Here is a 17,909-nt window from a genome sequence, read left to right as displayed (position 1 = left end):
AAACCAAACATGTTCTTAAGCACCGTCATATCGAATTATTGTGAACCTGATTAAACCGAACATTCGCCTTCTCTGAACAATGTCGAAAGTCTTGAAGAGGTTCATTTCAACCATGATTCACTTTATTTTCATACCTGAACGTTAAATTGTTTATGAGCCCAGGGTGTTTTTCAAGTGCCGTTTGAAAATCATCAAATAATATTTGACCGCTATTGTCAATGTCTGCTTCCTCAAACAAAACTGTGGTTAATTCATCTACATCATCATCAGACAAATGTAAAGAACTTTCCTCAGTACAGGATTGCAGGACTGTTTTTAGGTCGACCTTACAAATTGATCCACTTCCTGTATAAAAATAAAAACACTAATATGTATTAAAAATCTGACAAACATATTTTTCTTTATGTATGTAGTCTTTACTATAACCCGATATACACTCCTGAAATAACCTCTACAAGTTTCTGTTTACACCTATAGATGTATGTTCCTGCTGCAAGACAAAAACAGCCATCTTCCATAATAGTCATGGTTTGGAGGTGTTCTGCAGTTGTTTAAACAAAATGCACGAAAACGTTATGATATTAAGAGAAGTCATCATTCAAATTTAATCTTTTCCCACCACAACATTACAATTTTCCTGTCCCGCAAATTATATATGAAAAATACCAAAGCTGACCAGGGAAATGCATGAAAATTGATCATTTCAAAATCTAAGACAATCTTTGTAAAATGTCCATTTGACAACAAAACGTTTTCATTGGCTAATAAGGTATAAACAGTGAAACTTCATCAAATGAAGTTACATTTTTTTTTCTTTGGTTCGTTTAAAATACTTATATCAGTTCGGACTCTGCAGAAAGATTTTGTACACTTTTTAAGCACTTACGTGTCTACTTCAGTCGATTCAATTTGTTTATGTGAACTATTTGAATTGATTTAGTCATTTCAGACGCTCATATTCATACTTATATATGAAAAATCTATTAATTATGCAATAATATGTCACTTTTTAGATAATTTTTGTCAAAAATGCCAGTGGCCGCATCCGTGTTCACCCTCAATCTTCATATATGTTATGTGTTATCATCAAATATAATTTATATTGAAATATTAATAATGATCGAACACGAATGCAGTCACTTCCAGTAAAGACGAAAACCGTCTAAAATTTAACCGAAATGCTAAAATTGTGAAGATTTAAGTAATTTAGCATGACTTTATGATGCTGGTATCCGATATATGTGCACTATTATGTCAAAAACAGTTCATATTTATGTAGCAGAAGTATTCTACTTTTCAGTAAATAACAAAAAGTTTACATCATAAAAACTTTGTAAAACTGATAGATTTTTTGGTCAAAAAGGGGTCTTACTGAACCTACTCCTTTATTACGAAATTGTTGCATCAATGTAGGCAATATATTATTAAAACTATCTTGCTAAAATATCTTTATCATAAAATGGTGTGATCTACATATATTTTCATTTACACTTCTAAACTTGATTTATGCTACCGCCATAAACTATGATGCATTCAAAATATTAATTAATTCAATATTGTCGTGGGAGAATACTGTATAATACATGTAATATTTGACCTAAAATATTCCAAGATTATCAGTTAAAGTTAAAATTTTGAAATATCATAAAATATCAATTAAAGATTAAACACATTATTCAATTTTATTTTTATTTTATTTTATCACTTGCCATGGAACTATATATAAAATTGAAAGAATAAATGAATAACATAAACATTTAGGGCTATTAGACTTTTTAAGATCTGTTGATCTGATTGTAACACTTTATCTGTTTTATGTATTAATCGTATAATTTTAAAATGTCAATGAACTTATCATAATATAACATTTCTGTACATAAACTCATAAAATGTATGCTAGATAAAGGCAACAGTAGTATACCGCTGTTCAAAACTCATAAATCCATGGACAAAAAACAAAATCGGGGTAACAAACCAAAACCGAGCGAAACGCATTAAATATAAGAGGAGAACAACGACACAACACCGAAACGCAACACACACAGAAACAGACCAATCATCAGACAAAACACCACGAGAATAACAAATGTAACATGAAAACCAAATACATGAATTTGGGATAGACAAGTACCGTGCCACGTCTTATCTCAATATCTCAAAAATAAGAGAAAACACAAACTATAACATATTTCTGTCTCGTCATCTAATGGGGAGACCAATAATATGCGTGATGTACTTTAATATTCTATATTAAGTTTTACATAACCTTGGGATAAAATAAGAACAAGTGATAACCTTCCCCTTTATCAATAAAAAATAATGTTTAAATATGATGCGTCATTGACTTTTTCGTGTTTTACTTACATCACGCAAAACTTGAAAAACGAAAGTCAATGCTATATACGTACATGTAAACGTGAAGTGTTGTGTGACCATGAAGTACAATAACAGAATAACCGACCTTTTAAGGGGGTATATATCCATTTCATTAATTATCTTTTTTAAGAATTTGGTTATTATTTTCGAAAAAAATAACTTTATCATATTAAATTAAAAATGAAGACCCAAGTTTCATCCGGCGCTTTGTCTCTTTCCACAGAAATACGTCGCCAGAATATTTTAATTTCCTTTGTCTGAAAATGTATATTTGTAAGGTGCCTTATGATTACCGTCAGTGTCAAAGACATTAAACAAAAACATGAGCTTTTGTGTTGGAGGTCCGTTCTTTAGCAGGTGTAGCCCCTCAATCAGTTCAATAATATCGACATTTCCATTTTCATCAGCGTCAAACAGAGCAAAAAATCTTGTAGCAAAAAATGACTGAAAATAAAAAAAAAAGGTTACATTCACTTTTTTTGTAACGATTTGTTCTAAAAATTAACATGTAGACATTAAACGATGGGTCGATACCTGTGCTCGTGGAATATTAGCCCCCCGAGGGTACCATATTCACAGTAATGATTTTAATTTAGAATTAACCTGTTTAAAATCGTCCTCTATCAAATTTGAAATTATAACAAACTTGATTTAAAATTTATCAGTTGACCATAGGCGGATTGAGGGTTTTTTATGGTCTTATATTGCATATTTAACCGTGACGGTTTATAAACACCAAAGGCTTTCGAATATTTAGCTTCGAGCGCTCCTACTGTAGATAAACTAAAAAGCGTTTCGCAAGCTTGAATCTTAAAACATGTTGTTTTAATTTTTTACACGCAGAAGTAGTTAGCTGATGCTTTTTTAGCTCACTAATCAGTAAGATTATACAAATCAAATTATAAAACGCAAAAAAAAACCAACATGAGCAACCCTGAGAGAATGGCATGTATTTCAAATGGAAAAATATAGGATTGTATTACAGGTTGAATGTCCTATCATAGACATTTGTCTTAAATCATTTCTAACTGATGTGTCAAGTATGATGCTCAATCGGCAATCATCAGTAGAATTTGCTACTCTCCGGCCGAGTTATGACAAATGATATGAAGCTGAGATGCATTACATTACAATTTCTAAACAATCAATATAATAGTTGGCTGCTATATGGTTTGTTCCATTAACTAGTTCTTAACTACCTCTTGTTTTAAAATGTTTTTCGTAATTCAATGGATTTATACATGTTTTATCATACACATTTTTTTGACTTTTTACCCTTTTTTTCATTAATTAATTTTGCATAGTTTTAAAAGTCATATTTGAAAATCTTGTAAAATCTTAACTTTTTTTCTTTTTTGTTTGAAACAAACAAACACTCCTATGTTGAAATTATGAAATATTTGCAGAGAATCATTTCCTGGCAAATTTTAAAGGCTTTTTGTTTTAGCTCCTTTATTCGTTGTTATTATTTTAGAATAGTATTTAACCTGTTTTTTAAAAAAGACTTGCTATTTTGAAATAGAACAACTTTAACAGATTTGTGAACATACGATGTATTACCGGCATTACAGACATATACAACAAGAGTTTGTCAATGATATGAATATAGACTGCTTTCCTTTCCTGGACATCAAGTTTATTGATTTGTGTATGTTTGCCATGTTATCTTTTCCTAAATGTGAGGTCCTTGAAGTTCAAGGGTCCTTCATTCGTGGAATGTTTTGTTAAGTACTTTTTGTATCGCGATTATTTATTCCTTCTTTTTTTTTTTTTACAAAAACTCATGAACACATACTTAATATGTAACGGTCTTTTCTAGAATTACCTTATTAAGAGCCAGGGATTTTTCGAAGTTTTCTGCGCTTAGTTTTCCATTGTCAGCAAACTTGTCGAACTCTTTTTTAATCCATTCAATCCATTCATCATCTTCACTAAAAAAAATGTGTTCATTTACTGTAATAACCAAATGCGTAAAGGACAACTATGCAGAGGGTATTAAAAAATTAATATTCAGGATTTAAAGGAGCTGCAAAAATAGCCTTCATTAAAAAGAATAACAATCAAAATTGTACATTACAAAATGGAGGAAATATTTTAATTTAAAATTAAAAAATAATTAAAACAAACATCATTCATCATGTAGTATTAGTCGTCGTTGTCGTATTGTGACCAACCACTGTTAGCATCCCCATTTTTGTTGGTATCTGAGGGGTCTCTCCGTTGTAATGTACCACCACTTCAATTTTTATTTTAAGGTTTGTACAACAAATTCTATTTAGTTATGTTTAAAACTTTTCAAAATTGTTGGATAAATTGTAAGCTCTAAAATAAATTACAAAAAGAAATTTCAAGTTGTAATACACTACGAACTGATTATCTAATATGAACTATTGACATACACGAAAATCAATATTATTAAGTTTATGTGATAATGAACCTTTTATAAATTTAGTGCATTTTAACGATATTGTATATTTTCAAGTTCTTACTTCTCATCCTCTCGGATCCCCCGTAAAATAAATCCAAAAAACTAAATAGGAAAATTGAAATATATATAAATAACAAACAAACAACGAAAATCATGTAAATTCTTTATTTTACCAAAAAGGACAAACGAAAAATCGCAAAACCACCTTTAATAAACTCCCCTAAGAGATGGAACCGTAGATTCTTCAGTTATTTTTTATTGTCATAGATATAGGAAGATGTGATAAGAGTGCTAATGAAACAACTCTCCAACCAAATAACTATTTATAAAAATAAACCATTATAGGTCAAGGTAGAGCCTTCAACACGGAGCCATGGCTCACACCGAAGGCATGTCAGTGTTTAAGCACTTAAAACTGAGTTGATGAAATGCTAAGAAGACCATTACTGGTATCGACCTAATGCCAGTAGTTGTTCAATCCAATTATTGTGTTATCATATCTGGATACTAGTGCACATTTAGTGAGCAAAGTGTTCTAGATTGACTTTTAGAGTATTCGAAATAGATATTGACTTTAAAACTTCTATAGGTCATCAATTGTATGTTCATAAAACAGGATTGGAGCTATATTGTGAAACAATGTGTTGGATCATAGATGAATATTATCTAAGCAATTAAGAAAATAATTATTAACTACGCGCCCCCTTTTTTTATCTTTATTTGTCAGTGCACACAAAATACACATATGTTCCCTATTGAATATATATGTTCCTTGTTACTTTTTCAAACTTAAAATTATTCCAATCGTAATATTTGAAATATTTAATGATCAACGGTTCAAATACATGTTGTCGACAAAAGTTTTATATTTTGACTTTGATATCTGATTACCAAAATTTAAACGTCATCTTGGTCATAAAACCATCCTGCATTTCCAATTTACATTTGTGCACTTGTGATACAAAGCTTAAGAAAGTAAAACATTTCATATATTTAATTTTAAATTTCGTTTAAAGGAGCAAATCATTAAAAAAAAAAAGTTGATGACGTCACAGACCCATGACAACATTATGTTTTTGAGCTGACAGATAAAAACAATACTGTGATCAGAAGACGAGGTACATCCACTAGTAAATCATTATCCGTGTCATTGACATACAGTCAGTAGACAAAATGTCCTATCATTTTAAATAAATTTATTTTGATAAGAACATGGTACTAGGTAACTACATAACCGATGAATATCAAATGAATACCATTTGATGTGAAAATATCAACAGTGTTATAGTATTGTTGGCCAGGAAAATATTCAGACTTATTTTCATTTCTGACAAGATGAACACAAAGAAAATATTGCTTGCAAATTTGCGTTGCATTCTAAGCAAATTAAAATCTCAAGATCTGTATTTATATTTTATTTATCTGAAAATAAACCTCACGAAAATTATAACCACATAGACAATGATGTATTGTTTTTTTTATATATATTAAAATTGACCATGAAGTCACGTGTGTATATTTTTTCGATAATTTCAATTTTAGTTGACATAACAGGACATTTTATGGGAGGGAACTCACGTTTGTCCACTATTTGTATATCATTTTACTATATAACACATTATGTGAAAAAAAAATGCTACATAATTTTAAAATATTAAAATTCGCAATTTAAATATGTTTCACTGAACTGACATATATATGTACTTTGATCAATTATTTAATTAATTTTATTTTGTTTCAAAGAAAGTTTCAGACAGATTATGTACAAAATTAAAACCTTTCTTTAAGTTGTCGAACTCAAATAAACTCATCATAATTATCAGGATTTAGTGGTGTCTTTAAATACTCTAGTATATTTTTGTGTCAGCGAAATATAAGCAAAAAAAAATAATTCCGTTTGAATATGCTCCTCATTGGGGGAAGGAAGATACAGAAAAGAAGAAGTATGTTGGTTAAATATATTTACACAGATATTATTTCTGTAATTAAAATCTTTTCAGTTTTGTTTTATGGTTTCATTTTCAAGCTCTGTATATATTCCCTCCCTTTCCATATATAAGTGTAATATATTTCCGATGAAAATTATTGATAATGATACAATATTATCAAATGCATCGAGTAAATTTTTGGTAAGATAATATAGATAAATAATATCATCGTGTATTTCATATGAATTATACGTTGTGTAAATGTGCACTAAATCATTTGAAAAAAAAAGAAAATGTAAAACTAAGAAGTATTCTATTAGGTACATGTTGACCTAATGAAATCTTCCTATTCTTATAGATTGTCTTTCAGGTCAGCAAGAAGTATAAAATAGGTGTGTTAAAATTATTCATATTTCAATTAAAACTATTTTAATAATGTTTTATCTCATTAAATGAAGCATATTTTAAAATGCTTGGCAATGGTTGAGTTGTTTTATGATTAAGCGAAATAATTAACCAGGTTTTATAAAAATACGAATAATTAAATATTAGTGGATCAAGATTATAAAATACTATTTTTATCTTCCAATCTCCTTTGATAAGTCGATAGGAAAATGTTTCCCTAATATAAAAGCCATATAAAATTTATTTTAGAAGCGTGCGTTGACTTCGGTCATATTTCAAAGCAGTTTCTTCTATGTCTATATATAAAATATGTACTTCAACATTCTTCCTCATATAAAAGAGAAAAAAAAAATATGTTTGTCATTCCGAATAATTTTACATTTGTAATTTTACATTTCTTATTCATTCGAGGCGAAAAACAAGTCATCAATATGTGTTTAGTATTCCTTATTTGTATCTTTCTCTTGAAGCACTAGTATTGTCCATGTACTGACGTTCACAGGCAAGAAAGATCTTTTTTTATCGGTATATACATTTTTGTGATGAGTAAAAACATAACAAACGGCTAATCTTATACAAGATGGTATTTCACTCAAATGGTAAACAGACTTTCCATATTATCATTATACAGTGCAACCTGTCTTTTCCGACACACTGGGGGACCAGAAAAAATCTCGGATTTAGCAGGGTGTCGGAATAATAAGGGTTTTGGGTTTTAACTGCAAGGATAGGCATATATTAGGACAATTAACATGTGTTGGTTAAATCAGGATGTCGGAATATTCAGGTGTTGGATTAGACTGCACTGTGTACAATCGATAAAAAAAAAAAAAAAAAAAAAAAAAAAAAAAAAAAAAAAAAAAAAAAAAAAAGGTCCAAACAGAAAATTCCTTGTCTAAGGCAAATTTATCAATCAAAAGGAAAATAACTGTCATTTCCTGACATGACAAAGGTATTTCCTGACTTGGTAAGATTATTTTCTAACTTGGTCCATATATTTGAAGTTTTTTAGACGAATTATTTTGAATCATAGACTTTAGAAATAAAGTTCTCTGAGAAAGAAAATCACGTTTAAAAGTATGATATAGTACTGACTACAATTTCTTATTGAAAATAAAAAGTTCGATTAAAGAACTTAATATGTTATGCCTTACACAAGAACTTACATATCTTTAATTTAAAGTTGAAAAAAACAATTAACAAAAAAACCAAGTCATGAAAGTATCACCCTCGAAAATATACATACTTTTGATTTTGTGATAAAGATACAAAAATGGTCCAAGTATTGACAAATATTTTATATATATAAATTGCAAGACATGAACATGTTTGTTGTCATGCAAGTAAATACAGTGAAAACTATTTAAACCGAACCTCTTCGGGACTTAGGATTTTGTTTCAGCCGATGTTCGGTTTTATCAGGTTCAAAACGCACATAATTTGGTAGGACGCTTCTTCAGAACATGTTTGGTTTAGACAGGTTATCGGTTTATGCAATATTCGGTTTAGTCGGGTTTTACTGTACTTAGATGTTTCAGTGGTCTGCGAATTTGTCTTATGGTAGATGCATGATATACCGCCACGCGCGTTATTCAGTGTGCACCAATTTTTTATGTTATTTCTTCATAGACAGAAACAATATTACAGTCATTCCTTTAGTATCAAGATAAGCAACTCGTCATATTTTTCGAAGAGCTATCGGAATTTTAATTTTCCGTCACAACTCGCAGATATTAAACACAAAAAACTATTAGCAATTGTTATTTGCCATTATCAGTCTGCATGTGACGTAACAATCATAATTTTTGTTATTTGTTTACCTGTATTGCTTCATTTTCGTGTGTACCATATAATGTTAATAGATTTAGGAAAACTCACACTTCGTACAAAGACTATATAATATCATTGTGTTTTTAACAGTTTTTATCATATATATTTAATATATTTATATAGTATACATGTTTAACATATAGGTAATAAGCTGTAGAAGAAATGCAAATGTATCATATGTTAAGGTTCGTACTGTATTGAGTTTTTTTGTTATTTAAATTTGCAACATTGTTCCATATAACTGTAAAACCTGTTTAAACCGAACCTCTTCGGGACTTCAGATTTTGTCCGGTTTCAGCCGATGTTCGTTGTTATAAGTTCTATAAAGCACATAATTTGATATGACGGTACTTAAGACCTTGCTTGGTTTATACAGGTTTTCGGTTTATGCAGGATCCGCTTTAGTCAAGTGTCACAGTAAAATAGAGGAAGGAAATGGAGAAGGTATCAAAGAAACAACAACCTGCAACCTTTGACTGTTCGACGCAGCGAGAAATCCCCGAAGTCGGGCTTTAACTGACCCGTAAATAAAGTTGTCTACTAGGAAAAATGGATGTCATACTAAGTCTCATTGGCACTCACATCTTCATATATCTATAAACCCCAAAACTTATGAATGAACTGAAATTAAACATCATGCAACACTAGAGGGCTAGAACAGCAACAACAATATAGTGGGATCCAATATATTCATCGAACACTCCTCTAAACGTCAAGTCAAAGTAGAAAAGCAATTACACAGCAATACACACAGTAACACGCAGTTAAAAAAGTCCAGCGTCAAAATAGGTAACGAAAAAAAAACCTAAACACAAAGTAAATAATACATAATTTAACATAGGACGTCAAGCAATTTTATGAAATTCTAGCTTCTGACATCGATTGAACCAATTGATAAAATATATCTCCATCATATAATCATATCTACGATTAGTTGAAATGACAGACATGGTGTGTACTTTAATTAGTTATCAAAGGTCACAGAATTATAATGTTGTACGCCAGACGCGCGTTTCGTCTACATAAGACTCATCAGTGACGCTAATATCAAAATGGTTAGAAAGCCAAAAAGATCAAAATTGAAATCCCAAAAAAGTGTGACAAATACGGCTAAGGTAATACTTGCGTGAGATAAGAAAATCCTTTGTTTTTCGTTAAATTCAAAGTTTTGTAAACAAGAAATATTAAAACAGAGTTGACAATTTCTTGTATGTCCTTAGTAAGTTTGATTTTTTTACGTATATTTATTTCATTTAAGGTAGATGGGTTGTCTAAAGTATACTCCATAAGATTTTTAAATAATTTGAAAAAATGTAGTTTTTTTCATGCTTTAAAAAAAACAAAATGAAAAGAACGGGAAACGGGGCTTATGTTCACGCTATACGATGTTCAAAATTGAGAGTTTTTGAGATAATCTGTAAGATAACTTTAATAGTATGCTTTCAGTTAAAAACAAGAACAAATGGGGTCACCGGACCGGTTTTCTTGCTACACTATGATATAATTAAATTCATAACACATTCTATTGTATCAGTACCTTAATCTGAATTATGTACCCTTGCATTTGAGTTGTCTCTCCTTATATGGCAAAGTTGGAAAAAACAAAACGTTTTTATTTTTTGAAAATACAACCATAATTATGATAAAACTTGTCATTTTCTATATTTAAATAAAAGTTCTTACACATGAATTACCTACCACTCGAAAAAATTGCACATTTATAAACAATCTAGACCTTCTGGTTTTTCCAAATTGTTGATATGAGTAAGTTTGATTTTTACGAATATTCGATATGAATAAGTTTGATTTTTTTACGTATATGTTTTTTTTTTATTATACGCATTACTGTTGATGTGAGTATGTTTGTTTCTTTACGTATATTTATTTCATTTAATCATACGTATTACTGTTGATATGAGTAAGTTAGATTTTTTACGTATATTTATTTCATTTAATCATACGTGTTACTAATGATATGATCAATAAAAATCCGATAAACTCCTGAGAAACACATAATACAGTGAATCCTGACTAAACCGAATCCTGCATAAACTGAAAACCCGTCTAACACATCATACAAGTTACAATATTTTTCTCAAAGTTACAAGAGAAATGTAAAAACTACCTTCAATGCAATTTCATCAGATGATTTAGATTTCCGCTTATAAAATATTAAAATATTTATGTTTATTAATGAAAAGACAATTTTTCGAACAATATATTCTGAGATTAAATCAATATGTCAGTTTTTCTATTGAAGGTCTGTGGTTTGTCTCCGAGCACTCCTGCTTCCTCCACCAATAAAAAATGGTTGCCCCGAAATAGCCTAAATTCGATGTTAAAAGTGGCAATAAAACACCAACAAACCATCTATCAAATATCTTCAGCGTAATTTCCTAATATCATTTGCCATATTTATTTAAAAAAATACTTTTTTGAAACCATTTATACAAATTTTTGAAGAAAAAAAGTTAAAACAATTAAATAATTCAAAAGAAAGAATATGACAGTACGAAAGAAGAAAAAGATGAGAGAGTTGTATGATTTTTAAATAAACTATAAAGAAAATCAAATTCAAACAAGTTTTCGACAAGTTCTAAGTATATATAGAATATACAAAAATTTCGCATACATAATTAAACGTATTAAGTCATAATAGATAGTCCGAATCCCTTTTCTAATTCTAATTTAGGACCCACAATGCAGTTGCTAATCTCTTGCATTACATACAAATATCTATGTTAATGTAAAGATACAAAAATACATACGAATAAATACCTTTCAACTTGTACCGTAACACCGTCTGATTTTTCCTCAATTTTCATAATTTCGTCTTTCAAATATTTGTTCATAATGAGAATAAAAACGTTCAGAATTTGTAATATTTCATTATTAATACTGAATTTTATCTTCTCTCATTTCACAGACGATTAAATTTATTTTGTAATTTTCCACGCATGCGTGTCTATTTAAATTACAATATGTGCCACTACGATACCGATCAGAAGGACATTACCTACCCATTGAGTGATTTGATACTTTGTTGAATATTCAAATATTAAAAATATTCGAATATTCATGAATATTAATGAATCATTTTCTCTTAATAGTAAGCAAAACGTTTGATTCATACTATTCCAATTACAAAATATATACATAGTCAAAGACTTTTGTTATCGGAAACGGTATTTTAACCAGATTCGAGAATAACTCTTTGGTACATTACACTAAAGGGAGTTAACTCTGTTAAAATAAAATGAACGTTATAATCAGGTTCTATTGTTAAGGTAATATAAAGCTTATAAATAATCAAAATCAGAGTTTTTAAAGTGTTTTTTTATGTTTGTCCATGGGACAGAGTTAACATTTGTGAACATTTAAAGAAAATAAAGGATGCACTTAGTTGAGGCTATGGAATAACTGTGAAATTTTCGAACTCCTATGTGTTTTTCAAGACGATACAAAGTAAAATAGTTTGCCCCATAACACCCATTTATCTTTTAACATAAAACTTAACATTATTTAAGGTCAGTTGACAAAGTTTAGGCAGATTCTTGATTTTCTTCCCTGTTAGAGAACCAAATTGTACTAATGCAAATATATTAAGGTTAACTCGTCTAAACATCAACCCAGCAATGTTAGATCTGTAAATTTGCTTTCGCATTTTTTTGTTCTTTTCTTTGTAAATTGACTCTGTATAGAGGCGCTGCTAGAATTTTGCACCATAGAAATGGAAAGTTAAGAATTGAAAAGTTAGTATACCGTTGACTGATGAATTAAATAGGGGATAAACCAGTCAACATTGTACATATGTTATAATTGCAATCACTGTATAACAGACAAGTGTATAACAAAGAAAAAAAACATTAATGTATACAAACAAAGCAAAGAAAAAAAATACAAAAAAATACAAAAAATATCAAAGAACAATTACACAACTTCGAGATGCATCAGTACAAAGCCACGTCATATGTAACAAAAATGAAGTGCTTAGCATTGCAATCCTAAGATAAGTAAAAACATAACTCCAAAACAAAACTATATGTCTTTTCGTATTCAAATTATCTCGTCACATAAGTTTGCCATTTAAGTAGTTATTTTAGCACTGCCATATAAGCGGGATGAGTGAGCCATAAAACCAGGTTCAACCTGAACCAAATGTTGAATATGGCAGTTGTTTGCCATTTATGTTACATTTGGCGTTGGTTTTTTTAGCTCTTCAGTTTTTCTGTTGTTCTGTTGTTTGTCTTTTATACATGGTGATGTGTTCCGTTAGTTTTGGTTTGTGACTCAGATTTGATTTCGTTTTATTGATTTTTTGCCTATTTTAAAGCGGTGTGCTTTATCAATCCAGTGGAAGTTGTTAGTTGCTGTACTATCAAACTTTATTTTCGTTTTACCACGTTGTGAGATTTGAACAATATTGCCATAGTTATTGAATGTTTTCACATTTTAATCGATATGTTGTGATCTGAGCGTCACTGATGAGTCTTATGTAGACAGAACGCGCGTCTGACGTTTTAAATTATAATCATGGTACCTTTGAAAACTTTTTACACAACTGGGTCTTTGCCACTGCACTGTACCTTTCGTCCACGAGGCTATCACAAGTCAAGTATTCAGCACTTCGGTGTTGAAAACAATACCAATTGTATAGTTATTTTTATGAATGTCCTGTTATCAAACGTGGAATTTTCCAAAAAAGCTTAGTTTTTTTTATCCGAAGAATAGATAACCCTAGCCGTATCTGACACATTTTTGGGGAATTTGGAATCTACAATGCTCTTCAGCTTTGTACTTGTTTGGCTTGATAACTTGTTTGATCTGAGCGTCACTGTTGAGTGTAATGTAGATGAAACGCGCGTCTGGCGTATCACATGATAATCCTGATACTTTTGATAACTATTTTCCTGTTTAACTAGTTAATCATTTTCTATATTTAAAGTTTGCATTGTACTGTGTACGTTTTTGTTCCACATATTGTCTGTGTGAAGAAAGATAACTCTGTTTGCCTAACGTTTACATAATTGTTTTAGATATTGTCTGTAAGACAAAAACTAACATTTTCTCCAGTTGAAACTCGTGCTCTGGTAAAAGAAGATATTCTAATGTTTACCATATAAGAATACAACATTTAATACTCTATACATCTAATCTATTACACTACGTGAAGTACTACTATTTCTTTTGTAAAATTTTGCTGCTGTATTTACTAAAAGAAGAGGGACGAAAGATACCAAAGGGACAGTCAAACTCATAAACTCATAAAATAGTAAATTATTATTTAAAATTGAAAACGGAAACGGGGAATGTGTCAAAGAGACCAACACTCAAGCATAGAGCCGAAGTCTATTGAAGTGTTTTAGCTGACGTTTTCAATTGTGGTTGATCAATTTGAGTCATCAAGGTCAGTAACTTCGTATACTGTTTCACGATTCTGATCCCATGATCGATTTGGATCGACTTCACCATGTATTTCTACTGTTTTACCAGTTAATCGATTCGGAATATTTCCAGTGTACATTAATTGATTACGAATATCGCCAGTGCATCGCCTGGTCGGTATCTGGCTATGAGTATCGTCATTGGTCGAATGCGTCTTCGTAATATCACTTGTGGTCGATGATCGAACTTCTAGATATTGATGGTTTTCACTTAGATTGTCTTCATTCGGTTGATCTTGATTGTAAATATGACTGTCTCTTTTCGCTTCTGGTGTCTCGTAAGTTTCTTGTTTATCCTCGGTCAATATCTTTCGTCGAATAGAAGTTATAATGTCTGTACTGTAAAATTTAAATGTTTATAACAGAGAAATTGAGAATGTAATATATTTAAATGTACAATGGAACGACGGGATCTGCTAACTGCATGCACTTGTAGATGCACATACCTTATTAAAGGTATAAATATATAGAAAAGACATACTTTTGTTAAAACGGAAAGATTTTTCATGTTTTCAAAATATTTCTGCAGCGATCAGAAAAATTAAAAAAAACTTTGAAGAAAACAACGACGAGGACAAAACCTATTTAAACCTAGAAAATCAACCTGCAGCTTAAAAGAAAAAAATATCAACGAGAAACAACTACATTTACATGAATTTAAACAATTATAGGTCACCGTACAGACTTCAACAATGGGCAAAAAATAATGACAAATAAATCTCTGAATATTTTCTATTTCATTATTCCTGCATCGTTTTGGGTGGAGTAAATATTACATTGAATTTGAAATAGCCCCAGTTAAATATACACTTTGACAATGTGTAGAAGGTTTTAAAATTCACAAAAAGCACTTCTCATGTAAACGACTTGTTGAAAATACATCGCTGTTTTTCGGTAATTTTAAATCAGGTGATGAACTTCCAACTTGATTTTTTAACTACTTGTAAAGTATTCGTACTTACTTTGTTTTAACATAGATGTATATAATGATAACACATATAGTCATGGTAGCAACTCCAGCCACTGAACCCCAGAGGATAATAAAAATGTCAACTCCATCGTATACTGTGACGCCTGTAAGGAACATTCATTCGTGTAAGTGATGTACTATATTAAGATAGCATTTCAGTTTACAGTGAAGGAAACCTTCTGTTAAAATGTGTAAACACGCAGTATTTGTTTGCATCTGTCCTAAATCAAGAACCTTGTGTTCAGTGGTTGTCGTTTGTTGATATTATTGTGTTTTGTTTTAATATTGATTAGAGTATTGGTTTTCCTGTTTAAGGTGGTACCTAACACTACAGGGAGACAACTCTGTAAAATCAGCTAAACGATTTAATTACGTCGTGTTGTAAAGGAAATATTAAGCTTCTCAATGATCAAAATAAGCATTTGTCGAACTGCTATATAACCAGTGTATTTTTTCGGATAAAACGGTTGGTTCAAATTTTTTGAATTTTTTATATTTTTGTCAAAGGGTCAAAGTAAATGCTTTGTCAAAATTTTATGAAAATTAAACGAGCCAAATTAATTCTAGTTAAGGTGTTGGGTACCACCTTAAATTGGTTAAAACTATAATCATTACATGTATTGGGACATGTACAGCTTGCTGTGCGATGTGAGCCAGATTTTCGTGTTAAAGCCTTTATTACTTTGACCTATAATTGTTATCTTTTTATACATTTTGACTTGAATGGAGATTTGTCTCATTGGCACTCAAGCCACATCTTCTTATTACTGTATAATGCATCATACGATAATTTAGATTAGGCTTAATATTACAAGGCTGCAACAAAATGAGATTTTCTATGAATATGTAATGTACAACCATGCATCTTTGTCGTCTTCATTTTAATTATATGTATTAGTAGTTATGCAGCCGCTGAGACCAAAAGGACAATAAAATGAAGCCTGCAATTGAAATTTAAGTTGTTGACGATATGTACTTATTTTGTTATTTTTATTATATGCCACTATAAAGATTTCAATTGAAATAAAATACACAAAATAGTTTTAATCTTTCCGCATTCTTTTTAAATGTTCGATTGTTTACTATAAACAACAACCCGCCTTCTTCCTGATCTAAATACGTTAATTATAATGCAGATTGAGGAAGTATGACGAGACCCGATATATTTTCTTGTTAAAGTCGTTTGTAAAATTGTACACGTTATACTATTATGTAAATATAAATCCAACAATTTAAAGATTGTCTCTTCTTTATAAATTTTGACTCTATGATTTTATACTAGCTTTTTTTGGCTGTATGTATGAAAAAGGCAAGAGTGGTATATCACTGTTCGATAGTCACCAATCGATTGAGAAAAAATCAAATCCGGACACAACAGAAATCCAAAACTAAAATGTAACACACACAGACACGAACTATAATATAATATAACAATGGCCGTTTTTCGGATTTTTACAGGACATTTAAAAAAAATGGTGGGTTGGACCTGGTTTTGTGGCTAGCCAAACCTCGCTCTTCTATATATGTTATATGTTTGCAATCGATCTTTTTTTTACTTGAAGCATACACAAAGAAAATAAATCGTGACACAACTTTATTTTAAATTCCGAATAAACTATTTTCACATTTAGTGACTATTTTCATATGACCGTTAGTTAATGTTGAAATAACATGAGCAAAAGGACGGACGTGTAGAGCAGGAAGAACATTTCTAGATGACATAGCATAGCGCCATTTCTTTTGCGTTTTGCAAGTTTAGACTAACATGACTAATTGGCACCAGTTTATTGTAATAAATGGTCTTCTTTTCTTTTATCCATTCCATGTTTGTGTGGATGATAACATACGGCAGTTCATCGGTAATTACTAAAATTCTTTGATTTGGATTTTGCACACGTCACGTATCCGTTGTGCTTTTAACAGATTCACAGTACTTAACTGTTGATTAAAAATTTCAATATAAAAAATTATAATGTCATAAACGCGGATTAGAAGAATAAAACAATTTCAAAGTGTACATTTTCAAGCTGTACAAACCAAAAATATTAAGTTATAGTATTTTTTCATTAGTTAATACATACCCAGCACTGGTGCTAAAATCACTAATGATATAAAAGATCGCAGTAACATTTTATCAAATTTTGTTGAAGTAAAACGTAGAAAATAATGATTTTTGTCAAAATATATTTGAGGAAGTAACTAACGACCTAATTCCTTTGTTCACAAACAATGCACATGCTTGTGTTTACATTTCTAATTATTTGAATTGATTATTTTATTTTATTTGAATCGAGATTTTTTATAATATTAAAAAGCCTTTGTGTTATTTTATATTTTCATTTTGACAAATTAACCATAATCAATTTGGCATCTAAACTGAATATATATGTATCATGTATCTAAACCAAACGTTATATGCTTGTTATTGAAACACAAATCCTAACCTGCTTTCTTTTTTGCGTCCTTGTGTATATGATTTGTTTACAATATAGATAAATAGGTGGCATATTTATATATATATATCACTT

At 30.1% G+C, this 17,909-nt stretch overlaps 1 protein-coding gene across 1 annotated transcript; it reads right to left on the bottom strand.

The window, feature by feature from the left end:
* Window positions 1–14,160: 14,160 nt before the first annotated feature.
* On the bottom strand, window positions 14,161–17,568 carry LOC134719785 (uncharacterized). Its single transcript, XM_063582746.1, has 3 exons — window positions 17,463–17,568; window positions 15,374–15,485; window positions 14,161–14,750 (listed from the first exon to the last, which is right to left on the bottom strand). Exons 1-3 carry the CDS (start codon window positions 17,509–17,511, stop codon window positions 14,357–14,359), a joined length of 555 nt encoding a protein of 184 aa, XP_063438816.1. The 5' UTR covers window positions 17,512–17,568; the 3' UTR covers window positions 14,161–14,356.
* Window positions 17,569–17,909: the final 341 nt, after the last annotated feature.

Source organism: Mytilus trossulus, chromosome 5 (genome assembly GCF_036588685.1).
Source record: "Mytilus trossulus isolate FHL-02 chromosome 5, PNRI_Mtr1.1.1.hap1, whole genome shotgun sequence".
NCBI lineage: Eukaryota > Metazoa > Mollusca > Bivalvia > Mytilida > Mytilidae > Mytilus > Mytilus trossulus.
Note: the sequence above shows the minus strand (reverse complement) of the source record. Positions and strands in the feature narration are given on the sequence as shown.

Coding starts and splice junctions, on each gene's coding strand:
- LOC134719785 (XM_063582746.1), bottom strand. CDS start 17,511: ATGTTACTGCGATCTTTTATATCATTAGTGATTTTAGCACCAGTGCTG. Junction 15,486..17,462: donor GATTTTAGCACCAGTGCTGG/GTATGTATTAAC, acceptor TGTTCCTTACAG/GCGTCACAGTATACGATGGA. Junction 14,751..15,373: donor TACATCTATGTTAAAACAAA/GTAAGTACGAAT, acceptor TAAATTTTACAG/TACAGACATTATAACTTCTA.